This window comes from Leptosomus discolor, chromosome 17, assembly GCF_034619465.1.
Source record: "Leptosomus discolor isolate bLepDis1 chromosome 17, bLepDis1.hap2, whole genome shotgun sequence".
Taxonomy (NCBI): domain Eukaryota; kingdom Metazoa; phylum Chordata; class Aves; order Leptosomiformes; family Leptosomidae; genus Leptosomus; species Leptosomus discolor.
Window position 1 is genome coordinate 2,095,664 of NC_141407.1, and position 18,670 is coordinate 2,114,333.

Genomic DNA, 18,670 nt, shown 5'->3' on the forward strand with positions numbered 1-18,670 from the left:
TCAGTTCCCCTGCATGGGCCCAGCCTGACACCTGCCCAGTGGCAAGGAACCAGGGCTTGGTGAGGGACAGCGGCCACCCCAGAAGGGGGTCCTGCCTCCTGCCAGGCTCCCAGGGACCACCTGGGCACAGCTGAGGCTGGGCCTTTCCTCCAGCACAGAAAAACCTGAGACCAGCCACGGAGTGGCTGCTTGGGCTGTCTCACTCCTGGGATTTGTTCTTTTTTTTTTTTCTTTCTTTTTTTTCTCTTTCCTTGTAGCTTTATTGAAAGGCAAACCTTCTTGGGACCCCCTGGCCAGATCGCGGACACGGCAAAGGCTCTGCGCTCTCCCTGGCTCGCCTCTGCCCTGGCACAATGCTCGGCGGCATTTCCAACCCCATCGCCACATTTGGCCGGCTCCTGATTCCTCCCCCAGCACAGCCTGTCCTTTGGAGAGGCCGCAGGCAGGACACCTGCCTCCAGTGAAGGCTGAATGACCTCCGTGGCTCCCCCACTCCCCGGAGGAGACAATGCCCTGGCAGATTTCATCCAAGCAGCACAGGGGCATGGTTAGGATGTCCTCAAGTCCGGCTAGGCTTTTGGCAGAGCAGGTCACTGGTCTTCTGAGCCAGCAGGAACAAAATCCATGCCCTGGGCAGGTCTGGCCAGGCTGAGGAGGGCATGGCTACTGCTTTTGTGTCAGTGATGGACCAGGTGTTTTGGCTTTTTAACTGTTGTTTGTAGTGATGCCCTGCAGGAGAATGGCAGCTGAAGATCAATTTGTGTCACGGCTCATTTCTGCTCTTCACCTTTGTTGCTGTGAGCGCAGCCTGAATGCTCCGCACGGTCCCCTTGGCATGGCTCTGCCACGCTGGGAGGTGCCCAGGGGTGACAGCAGGCTATGGCCCTTGCCCTCGAGCTCCCACCTCTCCATGGGCAGTGACAGAGACACTGGCAGTGCTCAGGCAGAGCAGCCCTGCTCTGGCTGCCTGCTCCAGGATGGGGTGAATCCCTCTCAGAAACGCTCCTGGGGTCTCCCTCTCCCCCTTGCCTGCTCCTCTGCAGGCTGAATTCTGGCCTCAGTGTCGTGGGGTCCTGCAAACCAAAGATAAATCCCCCGTGGGCTTATATCTGGGGAGGGGCATGAGCCCAGAGGGCTGGGAGCTCCTTTTGGTGGCTGCAGGATGCGGCACAAGGCAGCGGGAAGGAAACGAGAGTGAGACCTGCTGCCCTGGAGGGGTGTCCGCGGACCCGTGCCTGTCCTGCCTCCCGTGAGGGGTCGGAGCTCCCCATGCCTGTGCCTCCAGGCTCCAGCCCCCTGCTGGGCTATGGGGCAGGTCCCCAGCTGTCCTCCGCTCCAGGCCGCTTCGCGAGGACCTTCGAGGGGCTGCGTGGGTCCTTCTGGGGGCTCGCAGCCCAGGGCGGAGGCAGGGCTGGTGCTGACCACCGTTCCCTTTGCAGCGTGGGCCCACCGGACCACCAGCAGCAGCAGCTTTCGGCCCGCCTCGGTGCAGCCCTCGGGTGCCCTCAAGGCCTCTCCACGGGCCGCCGGAGCTGCTCCGGGAGGCCCGGGCTGAGCCGCCACCCGTGGGCCCTGGCCCGTGTCACCCACGGGTGCTCACGGCTCCGCAGAGCGCGGCGCCCCCCCGTGTCACCGGGCCGGGAGGGCTCAGGGCCGCCCCCGGGGGCCGCCCCCGGGCCGCGCATCCCCCCGCGGGAAAGCGGCCGCGCGTGGGCCGCTCCCGCCGCCCTTTCGTCTATATAAGGCCGGGGGCGCCCGGCCCGGCCCCGCGGCCCCGGCCCCGCCGCATTCTTCTGCCTTGTATGGGCCGAGCCGGGGCGGGCGGGCACCGCCCCGGGCCCCGCTGCCCGCCCGCCCCCCGCCAAGGGCCGCGACGCGGGCCGGGCCCCGGCAGAGCTCCGGCAGAGCCGCGCCGGCCGCCCCGCAGCTGCCCCGCCCCGGCCTGCCCTGCCCCGCTCCGCTCCGCTCCGCTCCGGTCCAGGTGAGGGGGCCCCGGCCCCGCCGCTCCCCGCTCCGCCGGACGGGACGGGAGCCGAGCGGCCACGGGGAGGGAGCGGGGCGGCCCCGATGGGGCGGGAGGGACCTGGCGGGAGGGAGCCGTGGCAGCCGCGGTGGGGTGGGAGGGATGGAGCCGGAGCAGCCCCGATGGACCGGGCGGGATGGAGCCGGAGCAGCCCCGATGGACCGGGCGGGATGGAGCCAAGGGCAGCTCGGAGGAGAACCGGCAGGACGGGAGGGGGGCGGCTGCCCCGGCGAGAGCGGGAGGGAGCAGCCCCCGGCCGCCCCCTCCGCCCCGCTGCTGCGGGGCTGGAGCCGGTGCTGTGGTCAGCGCTGGGCAGGGGGCGGCACAGCGGCAGGAGAAGCCCCGGTGCGTCCCTGCCCGGTGCGTCTCTGCCCGGGCGGGTGGGGAGACCCTCCCTGCGGGACCCGGCAGGGATGTCCCAGCTAGGGGAGGCGAGGGCTGGTCTCCAGCGAAGCTCTCGGTAACGGTCTGCAATGACCCGGAGCTGGGACTCCCGGGTTCCCCGGGACGGCAGGGCTGCACGGCTGATCCTGCCGCCCGTGGCTTCACCCACCTCCTGGTCCTGGTTTGTGAGAGCTGTTCCTGTCTGGAACATCTGCTTTTCCCCCGCATCTTTTCGCTGATGGCCATAGCCAAGATCCAGATGCATGTGGGATGCTCCAGAGACCTCCTCGGTGACCTGTGAGCAACTTTCAGGCAATAAACTGTTGTAAGGCAGAAAAGCTTTATTTAGCTCATTTCCCTCGGTCTTAAACACAGAGGGACGTTGTGTTTTGTTTAGCCTTGCCGTGAAAACTCGAGGTCCTCTTGGCTTCCCTCCCTGCATGCCCTTCTGGTACAAAATGTTATGACTGTGATAAAAGCCAGGGACACCCTAAAACAGGGATGTGTAGGAGAAGGCGGCGGCCGAAGCTGCATTCTTTGGAGCGGAACATCCCCAAGTGTCAACAACCACTGCTGCTGACCAAAGATGGTTTGGTTTCTTCAGTCACTTGAATTTTTTTCCTCTCGTCACTGGCAGGCTCTGTGCTCCGTGCAGCTGTAGGAGGAATTTGCGGTCACCTCCCCCTCTGAGGCGCTGCGGCCAGATTCCCCCGCCGAGGTGAGCCCCTGAATTCTCCCGGGAAAATATCAAACCCAGTCCAGGGCATATTATGCTGGTGGCCTGAGGCCATGAAGACTTTCTGCCCCATGGTCCTGTTTCCCAGCCTCCCCAGGCATCAGAAGGGTGCTGGGTCTTTTGTGCCGTGATGGTCGGTGTGCATGGTCTTCTCATGGTGTCCCAGAAGATGCGCTTTGGAAGGGTTTGTGTGTGCCACATGGGCAAGTGAGGTCCTCGTCCCCTAAACTTGGTGGGAAGGAGCTAGCCCAGAAACCGTCTGCCGAACTTGCAGCTGAGCCCCACAGGTGTGTGTGGGCTTGGCTGAGTCCTCGGTGTGTGGTGGGAGCTGAGGGATGAACTCTCCCTCCCGGGGGTCGCTGCACACTGAGTTCTGGCTCCCTGCTGCTGCCCTGCTGCTTCCCATCCGCCTGTGAAACCTGGTCGCTGCCTTCAGTGCTGGTGGCTGAGCTGATCTGGGGACACAGCCTGGGGCTCGGGTTCTGCTTTCCCCTCACCTCTAAACTCCCTTTCCCACATCCATCTCTAATAAGGCCAAGAAAAGGAGCACAACGGCAGCCCACCTCTGTTCCCGCAGTGCCGAGTGGGACGGGGGGGCTCCTCCTGCAGCTCCCGGTGCCTCTGGCCGGCCGTGCGGCTCCCCCGGCACCCGCACCCCTCCGCAGCGGGGATGGAGCTGAGCAATGCCACATCCCGAGGGCATCCTGAGCAGAGCTGTGCCGCAGGAAAGAGGCAGTTTAATGACGAATTAGGCGAGGAAGGCGAGCTGCTCCCTCCTCGCTCCTCCAGCATATGACAATGTGGTCCGTGTGTCCCGCTGGCTCCGGAGGCGGGATGGCCGCTCCTGGGCAGTCCTGGTGCTGGGAGAGGTGCCTGGCAGACGGCGAAGCTTTATGGGTGGAAGGATGCCCTGTGCCAGGGCGGGAAGCTGCAAGGCATTGCCCACGCTGGTCCTTGCGCCACCCTGGGAGAGGGGACGGGAGCTGCTGCCTGTGCTGGGCTACAGGCCCTGCGGTGCTGTCGTGTGTTGAGGTGCGGCTGGCCACGCATCGCGGAGGGCCAGTGCTTGCCCGGTATAAACACAGCTGTGTTGTGGCTTGCTGGTACTAGCCAGTAATTTTAGGAAGAGCCACGGGCTAGAGATTTAACCACAGTTCCCCTGAGGGGCCATCATTCACCCTGCAAGGATGCCCTCCAGGACAGCCCAAGCTGTTTGACTCGCTCTTGCCCTACCCTGACCGAAAGCATCCAGCAGATGCACGTCTCGCTGCCGGAATCTCGTGGCTGCCAGCAGATGATGTCCCCTCTCCGGCTGTGCTGGGGACTGCAGGGCAGCCCCACGTGGTGCCTCGTCAGCACTTTTAGAGGTGGCTCCTGCGGTTGCATGGCCAGCTTTGGAGGAGCCACCCTTGGGAAACCCGTAGCAGCATATCCCGATTCTGAACACACGGGAACACCCCGGGGCCTGGGGACAGGCTGCTGCCTCTGCACGGGGATCTGCTCCGTCCCTTCCCTGGCGGTAGCACCCCTCCTTCGTGCCAGCCCCAAGCCCGCTCAGCCCGCTGGGCCAGCAGCAGCTCCCCGCTGCTTTATGTTTCAGCTGGAGCAGCGCAGGCGAAGGTGTGGGGTAGGAAGGGGTGGAAGCAGGTGGGAGGGAGAAGGCCAGGGCCCGCCTGCGCTGGCAGCACTATGATGTCCCTTTGGCTGCCACCCTCCCCGGCACAGTCAGGAAGCAGCACCAGGATGGAGTTGCTCTTTGTTTTTCACCAAGGAGGAAACGCATGGCAGTTTATTTTTCTGATAACCGTGGGTCTTTGCTCTTTCTTTTTAAAACTAAACCGTTTTGTTTTCTAAACCCCCATGGCCCCTTGGGTCTGACTCTCAGGTGGGGAAGGCACAAGCCCGGTGGTGCAGGAGACGGAGAGATGCTCTCGGCAGGAGCGGTGGCAGAAGGACAAGGGAATACAGGCAGCTGGTGACGGGGCGAGTGCGGTGATCAGATCGGCACATGGCTTTCACGTCAGGCTGGCTGGGATCTCACCCCAGCGCTGACCTCCTCGGCTCTGCTGCTGCTCAGCAGCTCCCGGGCTGGAGCAGTGCTGGGCTGGGGCTTTCAGCGGGGGGTGGCAGGAGCAGGACTGGTCTCTGTGGGTGTCCTTCTTGCTGAGGAGGAAACTGGAGGTTTGGTGGCTGCACCAGTTGGCTCAGCTGGGTCCACTCCAGTGTGCAGGGCATCGTGGCTGGGCGTTCCCTGAAGCCGTCTGGGCATTGGGTTTTTGGGAATCCCAGAAAGCACGGGCTTGAAGACCAGGGGAGCGCAGCTGTCAAGCCCTCGTGCAGAGCACGGACTGCCCCTGTCGAATGAGGCCTCGCTGCCAATTACTTCTGTCTCATGGAAGAGGCATCTTTCCCTGCACTGACCCAAAAACGCCTCTTCCCAAGTCCCAGCCAGCCCAAGGAGGTCTGCTAACAGCAGAAATAGAATGGTTAGGAGGTGACCAGGCTAAGCTGGACCTTGGGACCAAGCATCTTTCCAGGGCATATTTTGGATCAAACCGAGAAACCATGTGCTGTCAAAATCACACTTAATCCCCCTAACAAGAACTATCCCTCTGGAGAGGGTGCCAAGCAGTGCTTCTGCTGCTGGTCACAGCTGGGGCAGGGTAAATATTTGGATAATATTAATTCATGTGGTGAGAGCAGAACTCCTGCTTATTTCTCTAGTCTTCTGCTAATAATTCTGCTAATAATTCGGTGTGTTTTGAAAGCTGAGCCCAGTGCCGTGGGCCAGCAGCAGAGTTTTTATCGCTGGCTCTGGCCCGGCACAGCGAAGATGTCGTGTTCAGCTGAGCTTCCCCACGCCGCTGCCTGGGGGATGGTTATGGGCCAGCAGCGCATGCCGAAAGGCACTGGGCAGGCAGAAAGAGGCCGTCCTGCTGCAAAGAGCTTTACGGTGCAGCGGCGTTGGAGGAAGCAGTGGGCAAGAGATGGGCTGTGGGCGGTGAGATCTCCTGCCCAGCCAGCTGTGGGCATGGCTGGGCTCCCCAGTCCTGCTGCTCTCCTCAACTGGCTGGTGACAAACTGGTTGGCTCTGGGAAAGGACCAAGCATTTTGGGGATGGCGGGATGATTTGATGACTGCTGTTAGGTGCTGGGTGCCAGTCGGGGCAGCTCGGGGCAGCGCAAGGGAGGGGGCTGAGGGCTGCAGTTTCCATCCCAGTGCCTGCAGCCACTGGGGCTCATGGGGGACAAGAGGGGACCATCTCCTGGGGGATATGGAGCAAGTCCTCTGCAGATGAAGGGCCCAGCTTGGGCTCGGTGGGTGCTGCCAGGCTCTCTGGTGTGGTGCACTGCTCCCGCGGCGGGATGGGAGTGGGTGTCAGGGTGGAGGGAGAGCTTGGCTGGGTGCCATGGTGCTGGATTTGGCACTTAACACCGTCCCCGAGATGTCCTTCCAGCGCAGCCCAGCTAGGGGAGCCTGGGGACTGCAGCAGGGTGGGGACCAGGCTGGTGGCCGCTGCAGGCCCTGCCTCTGCAACGCCTTGGAAGAGGGGTAGCAGGAGGGGAGGGAAAGACCCAGAAAGCAGGTACAGTCTGGGGAGGGCTGGCAGGAGCTGTGTGGGTGCAGGAGAAGGTTGTTTGCTCTGCTCTAGACCATGCCAGCCCTAGAGTCCCCTGGAAGGGATGATCCCATAACCCTGCGGTCCCCCTGAGTGGACCCAGCTGGGAAACAGATCCTGGAGCAGCACACCCAGGGTGTTCAGACCATCCGGGCATGGTTGCTGGCCCGTGGCTGGCTGATGTTATTGCTTTGCGCTGCTTCATGCAACACCATGTGGCTCCTTCACTGCTCCATGTCCCCTGCCAGAGAAGGCAGGAACCCAGGCAGCCTGCTGCCTGCCACGGCACGGGGCACACAGCAGGGCAGTGGTAGTACTTTGCTCTTCCCTCACGGAATTCATTCATAACCCATTAATTTAAACCCCCCCTCCAAATGCTCCCCATGCCAGCTGCTGACCCAGATGGGGAAACTGAGGCATGGTGCTGCGTGGAAGGGGGCAATGGCTGCAGGAGAAACACGAGGGCTCTGAGCAGCATCTCTCCCTCGGGCTGACCTCCCCCCAGACTTTCCCACAGGCTGAGCTGGCAGCCGATCCCCTCCCTCTGCCAGGCTGGTCTTTGCTGGCGTCTTGCTGAGTTACACTTGGCAGGATTCAGCCGGGAGAGGCCTGAGCATCCTCCTCTCAGGCAGCATCAGGGGTCACTGGGGGTGCCGAGCACCCCATACGGATCCTGTTTGGGTCCCTGGCACCCGTGGCACAGGGTGTCTTAAATACTGACTGCATCCCTCGAGCTGGCAGCGTGGGGGGCTATCTCCAAAGCCCTGCTCGGAGGCTGGGGAGGGACGTGAGGTACCATCTCAGGGTGGGAATGGGCTCTCTGCTCCAGCCCGGCTCTGCTGGGCGCTCGCCAGTGGGGGCTGGGGGCAGGACCCCCCCTTTGCAAGATCAGCTTTTCCTGCTGTGGTCCTGCCTCGGCGGTGTTTGGGGTCCGCGGGGTCCCTTTGCCGTTCCCCATGGGACGGGCGTTGCCCCAGCCGTGTCCCCCAAGGTCTGTCCATCCCGCCGCTGCCCCCGTCTTTGCTGCCCTGGGCGGTTCCCTTCTCCTGGCGTTCATTACCTGCAACAACAGCGCCAGTTCTCAGCACCCCGCGGTCCCGATGTGGCTTGGCCGCTCTCTCCCTCCCCGCAGGGACTCTGCAGCCCCCCGAGGTCCTCTAGCCCTCCCTCCTCTCTACTTCGGGGACCCCCCCCGTGGGCTCCCCGGGCAGAGCGTGGGGCGCACCTGGGCACCCCGGCGCGGAGGGAGGCAGCGAGCGGCCTTTGGCCCGGCCGGACACGGCGGCGGCGGGAGGTGGGATGGAGGGAGGGAGGGGGAAGGGAGGCGGCGGTATGTGAGGAATGTGCCCGGAGCAGATAACCCCTTCCCGCTGGGTGCTGGGTGCTGGGCCGAGCCCACCTCCCGGGGACGCGGCTGGGGGCTGCTTTTGTGCAGCGAACTGGAGGATGCTGGGGGGAGCCGTCTGGAGGAACTGGGCTGGGGAGAGCCCTGCGGGGGGGGGGGGGGGGGGGGGGGGCGGGCATGGCTAAGCTCTGCCCAAAACGCCGAGACACCCGTCCCCATGCCCGCCCCCCCTCGGGCTAAGGGCTGTTTGGGGGTGCTGGGTGCTGGGTTGGGCGTCTGTCGCTGTGCCTGGGATGCAAAGGGGACAGGCAGTAAGCGGGTTTGGGGGCCAAGGGGTCAGGCAGGGAGCCCTGCCTGCAGCCCCTGGGGACAGCCCTGGGGAAGGGGTGCCAGGGAGCGCTGCCTGCTCTGGCGAGGGGACCCGTTAGAGTCTGAGTCTCACCTGTCCCCATGTCTGACCCTGCGACCACCTTCACTTACTATTGCCAAACTGTGTGACAGCCAGGGAAACTGAGGCACGGGACTGGAGGTGCCAGGAATTGTTTGTCCCTGCCTCTGCTCCGGCCCCCTGGGCTCTGCCCGTCCCCAGCCCTCCTGATGCTCCTGTCTGCTGCCCTGCTCCTAGGTACCACTCCAGCCGCCAAGATGTCCAGCAAACGTGCCAAAGCCAAGACCACCAAGAAGCGCCCCCAGCGCGCCACCTCCAATGTCTTCGCCATGTTCGACCAGTCGCAGATCCAGGAGTTCAAGGAAGCCTTCAACATGATCGACCAGAACCGCGACGGCTTCATTGACAAGGAGGATCTGCACGACATGCTGGCTTCCCTTGGTGAGGAGACCCTTCCCTTGTGCCTCCCTGTGTCCCTCTGCCCTCAACACCTCCTTGGCAAGTGGGAAGAGCTGCTGGGTGACCCAGCACTGAAGACCGGCTTTGGTGGGATGCCACTGAGGCACAGCCCTCCTGCTTTGGGCCAGCCTGATGCTGGCTGCAAAATCTGGGAGGAGATTTCTCTGCTGGCACCAGTTGAGCATAGAAGGTGTGTTTGTGGAGGCACTCAAGGGCAGCAGCTTGGTGTGTTGCTTTTACAGCCATGTTCACTAGAAGGGAAGAGACCCTTGGGCTCAGAGAAGCTCTGCCCTAGAGGCAACCACCAGCCGCAGCCATTGAGTATTTGAGTAGTCTCACCCCAGAATATCACCTGGGGTCAGGCCCTTCGGGACAAAGCCCTCCTGTTGCTCTCAGCCTGGGTGACAGAAGAGGCTGGTCCCTGTGCCAGCAGGATACCTCGGCTGGTTAAGACTTGCAGGTCTGGCCATGCTCCCCACTCAGACCCTGTTCTCCTTTGCTGCAGGCCGCGGCTGCCACCTCACACTCCCTGCGGTACCCCCAGGATGCTTTGGGAGGTCTGTCAATGATTGACCTGGCAGCCAAACTTGTTCTGGAGGTCCTGCCTGGCCGTGGGAGGGACCTCCCTCCTCCCGGTGAGCCGCAGCTCTGGGAGCAGAGGGGCTGAGGGCACGCAGACCTCAGCAGGGGAGGTTAAACCATCCCTGATGCATCCATGGTAGGAGCAGTGCTAGGGACATCAGTGGCACGAGGCTCGTGCGGGGACATTGCTGCCCCTCTCCTCGGGTGCTGCTGGCTGTCAGCTGCAGGGGGACAGGGAAAAGCAGTGGGTTTAGTTCCCAGTAGCCCCCAGATGAATTTCTGCATCTCCCTCGAGGCTGAGCCTGGTAGAGCGTGGTTCCAGGTGGCATCTGGCATGGATTAAAGCATGGGGAGAGATGCCGAGGGGGTGCACTGGGCACTGCAGAAACCCCCTTCCCTTGTTCATGGGGTGGGTGAACATGCGCCAGCAAATTCATTTGCCAGGAATAAAACCCAGCGGGCTGGGTGCATGGGCTGGCCTTGGGGATGGGTGCTGGGGCGGGAACAGGGCCCTGCACCCTCACCCCTGCCTGTATCCGGCAGGGAAGAACCCCACCGACGAGTACCTGGAGGGCATGATGAGCGAGGCGCCGGGGCCCATCAACTTCACCATGTTCCTCACCATGTTTGGGGAGAAGCTGAACGGCACCGACCCGGAGGACGTCATCCGCAACGCCTTCGCCTGCTTCGACGAGGAGGCGTCAGGTACGGGCACTGCCTGCCAAGCCCCGTGCTGCCTGCCTGGGTGCTTGGCCCCTCGGGCGTGCAGCCAGGAGAAGGGCTGGGGCCAAATCCTTGGAGACAATCCCCAAGCAGCTCCAGAGTGGGAGAGCCGGGCAGGGATGTCTTTGGGAGAGGCGGGGAAGGTCCTGCCACTCAGCCCTCCCGCAGTGTCCCCTGCTAACACCACCCCCCACCATCCCTGCAGGCTTCATTCACGAGGACCATCTGCGGGAGCTGCTGACCACCATGGGAGACAGGTTCACCGACGAGGAGGTGGATGAGATGTACCGGGAGGCACCCATCGACAAGAAGGGCAACTTCAACTACGTGGAGTTCACCCGCATCCTGAAGCACGGGGCCAAGGACAAGGACGATTAGAGCCTGGGGCTGCTCACCCCCTCTGCCTCCTCCTGTGCACGCCCCCCACCCCTCGGCCCCCTCTTGCTGCCCCACAGCAGTCTCCCCCCATGGGAAACACCTCCCAGGACCAGCACCCCGCATCGGGTAGTGCTTGGAGGGGAAGCGCTCCCGTCACTGTACCACTGTGTGCCCGTACATCAGCCCCAGACCTCCCCTCCCGTCGCCTCTCCCACCCACAGGCTCGCCCGCTGGGACCCCCTAGGCTGGCTGTGACCCCTCCGCAAGCAGCCGTTGACCCCCTCAAAGCCACCATGCCGCTGGTCCCCTGGGCCAGGGTGAGCATCCCAGGTGAGGCGCTGGCCTGCGGGGATTTTGGCTGGCTCGAGCCTGAGCAATCCCCGTCTTGGGGCCATAGCACAGAGGGAAAGCACCTCTCCCCTCTCCTCCCACACTCCCTTCCTTCATGAAAGAAACCCCACTTTCTTTCCTCCTCCCTGGCTGTTTTATGGCTTTAGAGCCTGTGATCGGAGGGATCCGGGAAGCTGAAGCAGTGTATAAAACCCGATGGGTGTGATACAGCGAGGGGCTGTCTGTGGCTCCCTTGTGGACCAGCGCCGTGCCGTGCTGCCTGCCTGCCTGGCAGGTTTGGGGTGTGGGTTTGGGGCACTGCATCTCCCCACCTTGCTGCCGATGCCAGCCGGGGCCCCTTCCAGCAGGGCAGCCTGGTTTTGAAGCCACATCGCTCCCAACCTCTGTAAAATCAGCTTGAGCATCATTTTCTGCCTTTGCTGATGGGATGAAGGTCGCTCTGCTCAACCCCTGTGTCAGGGCAGGCAGATGGGTGGGCTGAGATACCCTTTGCAACGTGCCGGCCACACTCCCCCCATCAGCTGGGTCGGGGTCCCAGGGGCTCGGCCACCCTTTTGCATCACCCTGAGCAGGTGGGGGTGGGTGTAAGAGACAGAGAGGGTAAGAAATGGGGAGGGGGGTTGGCCCCTTGGTTTGGTTATTTATCACCACCCTGAGAAGGGTGTGGGACCGGGAGGGGCTCCCGCCTTGCAAAGCTACTGTCTTAAGTGCTGCTTGAAGTCAGCCCATCTCCCTGCCCTGGAAGGATGAGTTTCCTGCATTTCATTCTTTAAAATGGGGGAAAAAGTGATGACAAACCAACAAAACGTGGCAAGGGCACAGTGCACACTGGAGATGCTCCCAGCGCACTGGGAAAGCTTGGACAGGGTCTGTGGGCATGTGCTGCTGGGATCAGAGGGGTCAGCAGCGCAACCTGCGCTCAGAGACCCACCAGGCCCCAGGCGATGCTCTCACCTGGGAGGTGACCCATGGTTGAAACTTCTCCTTGGTTCTCGGTGCTTCTATTTCCCAGGCACCGCCAACACAAGGAAAGATGAACTAAATTATCAGGGACACAGCGACGTGAAAAGCTGAACACGTGCTCTCCAGGGAGCTCCTCAGGGTCATGGCTCGAGCTCTGCAGCAGGACACCCAAACCAGCCCACCTCCAGGCCCGCGGATGCCAAGCTGCTTCCCTGATTTCCTGCTGTACCAGGGGAAAACCTACAGTTCTCTGACTTCCACAGCAAAGCCCCAGGCCTGAAGGCTGCTGGAGGGCAGGAGGCTTTTTAGAAGGCCCCTTCACTGGGACACGCACCAAAGTGAACGTCTCACAGATGTCACTTTGAGGCAGATGGGCTGATGCTGGAGATAAATGGAGTGGCACGGGAAAGGGCCTCCAGCTTCTGTGAGGGCTCTGCCGTGCTGTGAGCAAACTGTCTTCTGGAGGCAGCTGCATGTTCAGCCCCACTGACCCCAAAGGATTAGCTTGTGTGACCAGCTCAGGTTCTCCCAGTGTCAGGAGAGGGATGGACTTGGTGGCCAGCTGTCACCACTGCTAGCCCCCAGCAGAGAGCTGCCAGAGGCTCCAGCGTGGGGCTTTCAGAAACGCTGTCTCGAGCAGCTACTAAAGCCATTGTGTCTGAGCTGCCTCCTTCACCAGCACGGCCGTAGTTACACTGCAGGACTCTCAGGAGAGGGTATCCTTCAACCCTGATGCCAGCAAAGTAGAGGAACTTTGTTAGTGGACACTGGGGTACACATGGTAAGAGTAAATATGGCCCTTGCAAAAGAAAGTCCTGCCTCCCCCACCTCCTGGAGCCCTTTGCAGATGGATCAAGAAGTTATTTGAGTAACAAAGATGGGGCTGTCTTGCAGGACGTTGGAGACAGTGAAATGTACCGAAATGCAGGTGCAGTCATAGGTGGGTTGATGGAAAGTGAAGCACGTGGGGAAGATGAACCCTGACTTCACTGGTGAGACAACAGGCTCCAAGTGCCCTGAGACAGCCCCAAGGAAAGGTCAGAGCTCAGTGGCTGTCAAAATCAAGAAAAAAAGGATAAAGAAAATCACGTGCTAGGAATTACTAAGAAAAGAAAGGAGATTAAAAGAGAGACCACTCTTTGGTCATTGCCTCTAGGTCCTTTTATCGCCCGCACCCGGAATACAAGAAAGGGCTAGAGCCAAAGTGGAAGAGTCCTGAGAAGGGCAACTGGGAGGTTTGGCAGCACAGACCAGCTTCCATCCGAGGAGCTCCTGGGCAGGCTGAGCTCTCTGGCTGGGCAAGAAGACATGGGAGTGGGGCAGCGGTGTGGGGATCGGTGCTGCTTCCCACCCCTTCTCGGGCTGTGCATGGGCATCACTGGACCCACAGGAGCCACGCCTGGCTCAGGGTGCCTGTGGCTGGGAGTGTCTCTCCCACGGGCTCTGCTCTCACCCTCTGTCAAACACTTGCTTCTAGCCGCAGTGGGAGACAGGATGCCGGGAGACATGCCAGTTCATCCAGCAATGCTCAGAGCCCTTTCTATGCTACATTAATTTTTCCCGGTCCTGGTCCTAACTGGGCCCCCTCCCCTGGTTTTGCTCAGCTGTTGGCTTCCCAGCTTTTCCAGTGGTGCAGAGGCCAGCGGGCAGCCTCTCCCATCAGCAGCTCACACTGTCCATCAGCTGATGCCCTTGGGAGGCCCATGGTGCCACCAACACAGGCAGATGGGGCAGGTCTGTGCCATCATCTGTGCGTTCCCCAAAAACACTTCATCCACTTTGGTCAACCACCTCGTCCAAAGCGGGAGAAGGAAACATCAGCAAACCCCCAAACTATTTAGGCCAATGTGAACCTCATGAAGTTCAACCAGGCCTAGTGCAAGGTCCTGCACCTGGGTCGGGGCAGTGCCCAGCACCAGCACATGCTGCGGGCTGGATGGCTTGAGAGCAGCCTTGCAGAGAAGGGCCTGGGGATACTGGTGGGTGACAAACTGGACATGAGCCGGCAATGTGTGCTCACAGCCAAGAAAGCCAACCATATCCTGAGCCACATCACAAGAACCACGGCCAGCAGGTCGACCTGACCTGACTCAGTCATTTCAAAGGTATTAAATAGCACCAAAATAAAGCGAGACATTTAATTTCAGAAGTGTTTGCTTGGGGCAGGGGGGCACCAAGTTATGAAAATAACCATCCTTTTGGGTCAATCTAGAAGAGCTGCTTACAGCAGAAAAGTGTTTCCTGACGTTCAGAGGGACCCTCCTGGGTGTCAGTTTGTGCCCGTGGCCTCTGGTCCTGTCCCTGGGCACCACCGAGAAGAGCCTGGCGCTGTCCTCTCCGCACCCTCCCCAGGTGTTCAGACACCCTGGTGAGACCCCCTGCGCCTGCTCTGCTCCAGGCTGAACAGTCCCAGCTCTCAGCCTCTCCTCGGAGCAGAGATGCTCCAGCCCCTTCATCACCTTCATGGCCTTTTCTGGCCTCTCTCCAGTATGTCCCTGTCTCTCTTGCACTGGGGAGCCCAGCACTGGGCCCAGCACTCCAGGGGTGGCCCCACCAGTACAGAGCAGAGGGGAAGGATCGCCTCCCTCCGCCTGCTGTGGCGCTGCTCCTAATGCAGCCCAGGACATCGTTCGCCGCCTTTGCCGGGAGGGCACATTGCCGGCTCGTGGTCAGACTGGTGTCCCCCAGGACCCCCAGGGCCTTTTCTGTCAAGCTTTAGCTTTCCAGCTGGGTGGCCCCCAGTGTATACTGGTGCCTGGGGTTGTTCCTCCCCAGGGGCAAGACATTGTGCTTCTCCTTGTTGAACTTCGTGAGGTTCCTGTTGGCCCATTTCTTCAGCTCTTGCTCCTGTTCTTACACGCAGCCCAGCCAGGGGCCCAGGAGCATCCCCGGGTGCTCTGAGCAGCAGCTCATGTTGTCTGAGTTCTCCCCATGGGAATCATTCCCTCCTCTAGCCTGAACAAGAGCTATGTATGGAGCCCAGGGAGGCTTCCTCCAAACCCTGACCTAAGAGTGTCGTTCTCCAGCACTGTGAGCTCCATCCCAATGTCCTGAAAGCACCACGGCTCCTCCTTCCACGTCCAATAAGACAGGTTATGGGAATATCAGAAAGGCAAGGATATGGCAGTACCCACTGAGAGAGGGTCTGCCCTGCCCTACGCTGTCTGGGAAGGGCAACATGAACGGCAGAGCTGCCCCACGGGAAAGGACAGGACGAGATGGAGGGCAGCACCCAAGCGTGGGGCTCTGGTGCTGGAGCTGGGCAGAGCCACGTGGTGCTGGAGGTGGTGAAGCAGCTCGTGCCACAGCTGGCTTGGGCTGAGCCTGGCACCGTGGCACAGGCAGCCAGACACTGGGGGGTTTTGCGGTGCTGGTTGTTCCCAGTCAGTGCCCAGCCAGCACACACCAGCCCTTACCAGCACTCTCACTGTTGGTCTCGTCGCCAGGCAGGCGGCCATCGCTTTTAAACCCACCTTTAAAGCTCTGATGGAGGTGGGTGAAGGAGCGCACCAGCCTGAAGCTCCCACTCCATCCCCGAGCAGGGGGAGGACGAACCCAGCAGTCATTTCCCTCCTAAGGCACACCACCACGACGCCAACCCAAGGCCATCGAGCCTTGGCTTTCACAGAGCAAAGGCAGGCTGTGAACTAGGCAAAAAGCCCTGTTAGCACCGCTCCCAGGACCAGTCCTACTGGGGGAACCTCAGCCTGCGGGGAGACTGGTGGCCCTGAGCAGGGAGCAGGACCAGCAGGACCCCCACTGCTGGGGAGCCAGAGCCGCGCCCCAAGGGCAAGGCTGCAGCCAACAGCGGGCACAGCTGACCACGAATCCCATTTTCCTTGCCAAAAATCCAGATTAACTATCAGAGGGTGGGCAAAGGGTGGAGGGAGCCCTGCCTGGGACAGGTCAACGCCTTCAGAGGCGGCCTGGGGTTCCCAGAATCCCCCTTTGGGCTCTCGCTGGCTGATTGTTTTTCAAATTGCCGAAGTTTAATAGTATTATCATGTCAATGGGCCTGGCCAGACTTTGCAGCGCCGGGGACTCAGCCTGGACAAGCCCTTAGCGAGAGCAGGCAGGGAGATGCCCCGCAGCCCCTGCCCTGGCCCCTTACCCCGCAAGGCTCCTAATTCCCCATCAGCTGGGCTGGCTCCTGCTCCAGGCTGGCTTTGCCCAGGGGTTTAGGCTCCCCAGATGCTGCACTCCTGCACCCAGTGGGATTTTTCCAAAGCTGCTTCCACACTCCCTGTATCTGCCACCCAGGGAGAGCAGGAGGAGCGCGGGAGGGCTCATGGTCCAGCCCTGGGCAGGTATTTGACCCCAGGGACCATTTCCCCGTTGCCTCAATTAGGCAGAAGACTAATTCAGCCTTTGGGTGGGAGCAGAAGCAGAGTGCTGGGGAGAACAGTCCTGCCTGGGCACGGTGCTGACGCAGACTCCGGTGGGGTGGCCAGGGGGACTCTGTGGTGTCACCCACCAGGAACAGGCTGGGTGCCCGGACAGGGAGCAGAGCAGGCTGGATGGATGCGCCCTGCCTGGTAAGGGCCCTGGTTGGCAGGCAGGAGCGAGCCTGGTGTGAGAGGGCTGGCTGGGGCAGGGGATGCACCGTGCGTGGGTGCAAACTTGCAGCAGATGGGATTTGCACCCAGGGCTGGCCCCACACCTCGCCTGTGGCTCACCAGCCCGTACTGCATTTGCACTAACAAAGCACTAGCAATTTGGGGGTACAGTTTCACTCAGGACATTGAAGATTTTGCAGCAACTAAACAAATACTTTAAGGAATTACCTTTTTTTTTTTTTTTTTTGCTATTTAATCCTTTACTGCACCACGCAATCTGCTTTGCACAGGCCAAAAACCTGCCATAAAAGAAGTTTTTTTGCAGCTTTTCTCAATACCCAAATGGATGCATCTTTTCCCCTGCAAGTGGAAAAGGGGAGGGAGGGGAGCTGCAGCACAGCCTGCAAAGGTGGTGGAGCCTGGGAGGGGAGAGCTGCCCCAATGCCGGCTCCTACACCAGGGTGCCATTGAACACCCACGGCAAACAAGCTCTGTGTGGAGAAAGACAGAGCAGGACCCAGTGTCCCTCGGGGCTGCTGTGCCCCACGAGCACACGGGTCCCTGGGGGGATGCACACACGTGTGCTGTGCTTGGCTTGGCAAGGATGGGCGTGGACATCCCCGAGAGGGGGTATGGACATCCCCAAGAGGGGAGTCTCTCTGCTGGCACCCCTCTGGGCTGGCTGCTGGACAGGCTCATCTTGGCTTCCCGTGGCACCACCTTCTCCATCGCAGGAGCTGGAAGGGATCAGCCTGGGTTTCTTACCGTGCCGTGCATACAGCCCAGAGCGTGCCTGACCGACGGGGTGCGGCATCGCTGCTCAGAGCAGCTCTTCCTTCTGCTTCCCACCCACGAAAGGTACCACCCCAGCGCGGACATGATGGACGCATCCCCTTCTGGGCTCGGCACTGCTCACCTGCCTGTCCTGAGCATCTGGCAGAGGGTGAAGTTGTGACCCAGCCCCACATCACAGAAGGGCATGGAGCAGTGGGGGGGGAATCGGCGGGAGCCACATCCTGGAGCAGCAGTGTGCTTGCGCGTAAATGGAGCGATTCGGTCTCCAAAACTCAAAAGGTCACCTTGGGCTAAGTGGTTGCAGTGGAGAGGTGCAGGGAGAGCAGGGGCAGCCCAGTAAGGCCTCCAAAGACCTCACCCAGCCTGTTGGCAATGGGTACGGCAAAGGTCCCACCTGGTGCCTCCTCAACCCCCACCCTTTGAAACACCTTCCACTTTCATGGGAGCAGTTATGTGCTGAGCTTCTGATTTGCTATTTAGTGAGTCAAAAAGCCAGCAGACGAAGCTCTGGTGGTGCCTCAGGGTGGTCTGAGGGTCCCTGGGGCTGCCACCCACCCCTGCCCCAGCAGTTCCTGTTCCCAGGCCTGGCCCTCCAACCAGTGCCTGCCTGTTCCCTGCCCGCAGACACCAGTAACCCCTCGGTGCTCAGTTACAGGGTTCAGACCTAACATGGCCGGGGGGGGTGTGGAACGAGCTTGTGCAGTGCCTTGTGTGGGTTCCCCTGGGTGGGTACCCCTGGGTGGGAGCCCCTGGGTGAGTGTCCCTGTGTGGGTGTCCTTGCGCAGGTGCCACTGCATGAGTATCCCTGGGTGGGTTCCCCTGGGTGGGAGCCCCTGGGTGCGTGTCCCTGCGCGGGTGCCACTGCGTGGGTGCCCCCGGGCAGGTGCCCCCGGGCAGGTGCCCCCGGGCGGGTGCCGGGGTGCAGCTCCGCGGGGAGGGGGGGTCCCCGCCGCATTCCTGCAGCCCGCGGGACCTGGCGGGTGCGGGACTCCCTCCCGCCGGGCACCGTGTCCGGGAGCGGGGGCAGAGCCCCATCCCCGCCGCGGGGCCGCTCCGGGCGGGGGTGCCGCCGCCGCCAGGTACCAGGGCCGGGAGCTCGGCGGGGCGGGGGCTCGGGGTGCCCCGCTGCCCGGTGCCGCGGCGGTGACAGCCGGGGGCGGGCGGGCCGGGGCCGGGGGCGGGGGGCCCGGCCGAGTTCCTGCCTCCTCGGGAACAAAGGGAACTCTGTCTCGGCATCTGTCACCGCCGCCCACCCAAAACTTTTCGCTGCGTCTCGGCCGCCCGCCCCGCCGCCGCGGGAGGGTCCCGCCGCATCCCCGGCACCGGCACCGGAGCGGCGGCGGCGGCGCCTCGACCCCGGCGCGGCCC

At 61.9% G+C, this 18,670-nt stretch overlaps 1 protein-coding gene across 2 annotated transcripts; it reads left to right on the top strand.

Moving 5' to 3' along the window:
• The first annotated feature begins 3,097 nt into the window (after nucleotides 1-3,097).
• On the top strand, nucleotides 3,098-10,637 carry MYL9 (myosin light chain 9). Of its 2 annotated transcripts, XM_086474530.1 has the most exons (4): nucleotides 3,098-3,125; nucleotides 8,733-8,936; nucleotides 10,080-10,241; nucleotides 10,465-10,637. In XM_086474530.1, exons 2-4 carry the CDS (start codon nucleotides 8,753-8,755, stop codon nucleotides 10,635-10,637), a joined length of 519 nt encoding a protein of 172 aa, XP_086330656.1. In that variant the 5' UTR covers nucleotides 3,098-3,125; nucleotides 8,733-8,752. The 2 variants fall into 2 exon arrangements, with proteins under 2 accessions (XP_086330656.1, XP_009948038.1); XM_009949736.1 differs by lacking the exons at nucleotides 3,098-3,125; nucleotides 10,080-10,241 and having other exon boundaries at nucleotides 8,753-8,936.
• Nucleotides 10,638-18,670: the final 8,033 nt, after the last annotated feature.